The sequence below is a fragment of the Electrophorus electricus genome, chromosome 3 (genome assembly GCF_041902795.1).
Source record: "Electrophorus electricus isolate QZ-2024a chromosome 3, ASM4190279v1, whole genome shotgun sequence".
In the NCBI taxonomy this organism is placed as follows: Eukaryota; Metazoa; Chordata; class Actinopteri; order Gymnotiformes; family Gymnotidae; genus Electrophorus; species Electrophorus electricus.
Genome location: NC_137499.1, coordinates 12,200,001 through 12,202,500, shown reverse-complemented (window position 1 = coordinate 12,202,500; position 2,500 = coordinate 12,200,001). Strand labels below are relative to the sequence as shown.

Sequence of the window (2,500 nt, the reverse complement as noted above, 5' to 3'; positions counted from 1 at the left end):
ACTATCATCTGATTCCCTTTCATAATAAAAGTCCTATTGCTCAACGTGATGGCTGTCATATGCATTGTGTTTTATTAAGTTTCTCCAAGTTTCACCTAACATCAGTTGCCTGGGCTCTTATTATTCTTTCAGCCCTGGGTTCAGGTGATGTGCAATTACCATCATCAGGTTGGTTGACACTTTTATTATTCTGCTCTGTCACTGTACGTAACAGCCAGCACTTTCCCCCTTAATTAAACCGATCTGACGGGCTTTATTAAATTAACGTGGCAGAGAAGTTCCTGTTTCTGCCAATCCATAACCCTGTTCACTTAACTGTGAGGTTTTGGGGTTTTTTTGGTTTAATTATGAGTTTTCCTTACCGTGTGGGGGAAATTATAATATTGAAGTTGTTATTTCACAAATTTGAGCTGTCTTTGTCTTCTAATGTCTCATCTCAGCAATCATCCAAACACAGGGTGGCTGTTTACTGACTTCAAGGTTCACATCCGGACTGCAGATTTCATGCGGTCTGTGCTGATAGTGCCACTGGGTAAGAGCTGCTGTTAGTCTGGTGGGGTCGGGTGGAGTTTAGTGCGGGGTTGGGTGGAGATTAATGCAGGGTTGGGTGGAGTTTAATAGTGGGGTTGGGTGGACTTTAGTGTATGTTCGGGTGGAGTTTTGTGGTGGGGTTGGGTGGAGTTTAATGCAGGGTTGGGTGGAGGTTCTTGGGAGGTTCACTGTGGTACTGTTAGACGCCACCAGAGCAGGAAGTCAGTATTAACACACTAAGTATCCCAATACCCCCACCCATGCTAGATAGCCCCACCCATGCTAAATACCCCCACCCAGCATTCTAGCTCACTCAGCAGGCTGTTTGTATCTGTCTTTTTATTCATGGACATGCCTTGGGACTCACTCACACGCATGCTGCAGGCCATGCGTTCACCACAAGGGGTCGCCGAGCGACTGGCCGTGACACTGTGTCCTTCATTCCTGCAGTTTGTCTGCCACCTAATTTAGACTTTGCAAACTCCTCTCAAGTCGGCCTCCATATCCCGCTGCATTAGCGCCCATCTGGAGGGAGCAGCGCGACACCTGTCTGCTCAGATTTCCCAGGCTGTGCTCGCGCTTCTCCACTCCGAGGACGCTTTCATATCTCGGCCGCGAGCTGCCAGCATCCACAAAGCCTGCCCCCCAGGAGACGGGGCGCCTGCTGTCTACCCCGAACCTTCCGAGGTCCGAATCGCTCGGTTCCCCGCTTTTCTGCTGCGCATAGACACGACGGCTCCGGTCCGTCTCACCTGGCGTGGCGTTGAGCGGCACACGAAGCTCGCCGCCGTGGGCGAGCCCCCCCGGAGGATCTGTAAGACTCCGGCCGTGACGTTCTTCCGTCGGGGAGCTCTGCTTTAGTACGGAGGTTGGAGAAGGTCGCTTGATTTGAAAGGCTCACGTTGTGCTCAGAGGAGGCCCGGCACCTGTGAGATGCTCTTGAGTTGAGCACATTTGTGTCTCGGTGAGATTCTCTGGCGTTTACGGCTATCAATACAGGGCTGGAGAATGCTGCTCCTGTTAGTGAGCACACGGCACTAGCGCCTCTCCTGGAGACGAATCCTGTGATAACAGATGTCCCCGCATTCCTCCAGACTCTCTCTCTCTCTCTCTCTCTCTCTCTCTCTCTCTCTGTCTCTCATCACACACCAGACATTAAACAGAATGCCTGTGTTCATTGGTGTATATCTGTCTGTCAAATCTTTCTTTCATTGTCCTTTCATCTCTGACTTGTTCAGATCCCCCAAAATGGGGGGAATAAATGCTTTTTAAAAATGAATCAATACATTTTTAATTTCTCCTCGGTTCCACTCGTATATAGAGTGTCATGGTGAGGAGAGAGGGAGCGAGGGATAGAAGGATGGCGGACGGAGGTGCGGAGAGGGGGAGGAGAGGTTGGCTGACAGCTTTTTAGCATGCAAATGGATTACAGTTCGTGAAAGAGAGAGAGAGAGAGAGAGAGAGAGAGAGAAACCTTCAGCAAGATGGCAGAAAGAGAGCAGCAGGAAGAGATGGATGAGAGATGGAAAGAATGGGAAGGAAAGGAAAGGATGGATAAATGAAGAAAAGTTAGCAAAGAATATCTTGGCACACCGAGACATACCGTACAGATTACATATGTGTTCTATTAGACCATTAAATGCCACAAGTGCATCTTTATATGACCCGGAGGATTAAACTGGATTTCTGCCCACGTGGAGTTGTCGGTGTGGATATTTTCCGCTTGAATATGAAAACACATCAGAGTTTTGGCGAGTAAAACACACAGCGGCAGTGGGATGACCTCCTGGGAGCGTGTGTGCGTGTGGACACGTGCGGAGGAAGCCGGGGGGAGGTGGTGTGTGGGGCCCCCCGAGAAACATCCGCCTCCCCTTGGCCCGGGTGGACCGGCGGAAGGAAACGTGGGTGAGCTGGCACTAGGCTGGCAGGCTACCTCTCCACACACACTGATTCAGCCTTCTCACAGGTA

At 50.4% G+C, this 2,500-nt stretch overlaps 1 protein-coding gene across 19 annotated transcripts in view; it reads left to right on the top strand.

Annotated features, from left to right (window-relative positions):
* tanc1a (tetratricopeptide repeat, ankyrin repeat and coiled-coil containing 1a) overlaps positions 1 to 2,500 on the top strand; it is a 53,579-nt gene that overhangs the window by 19,852 nt on the left and 31,227 nt on the right. For 9 of the 19 annotated variants that reach the window (XM_081710344.1, XM_081710345.1, XM_081710343.1 and 6 more), the window contains one exon: positions 133 to 168. The exons of the other annotated variants lie outside the window; for them this stretch is intronic. In XM_081710344.1, the coding sequence (XP_081566470.1) occupies positions 133 to 168 (36 nt within the window). The remainder of the gene's footprint in view (positions 1 to 132; positions 169 to 2,500) is intronic. 19 annotated transcript variants of the gene reach the window in all.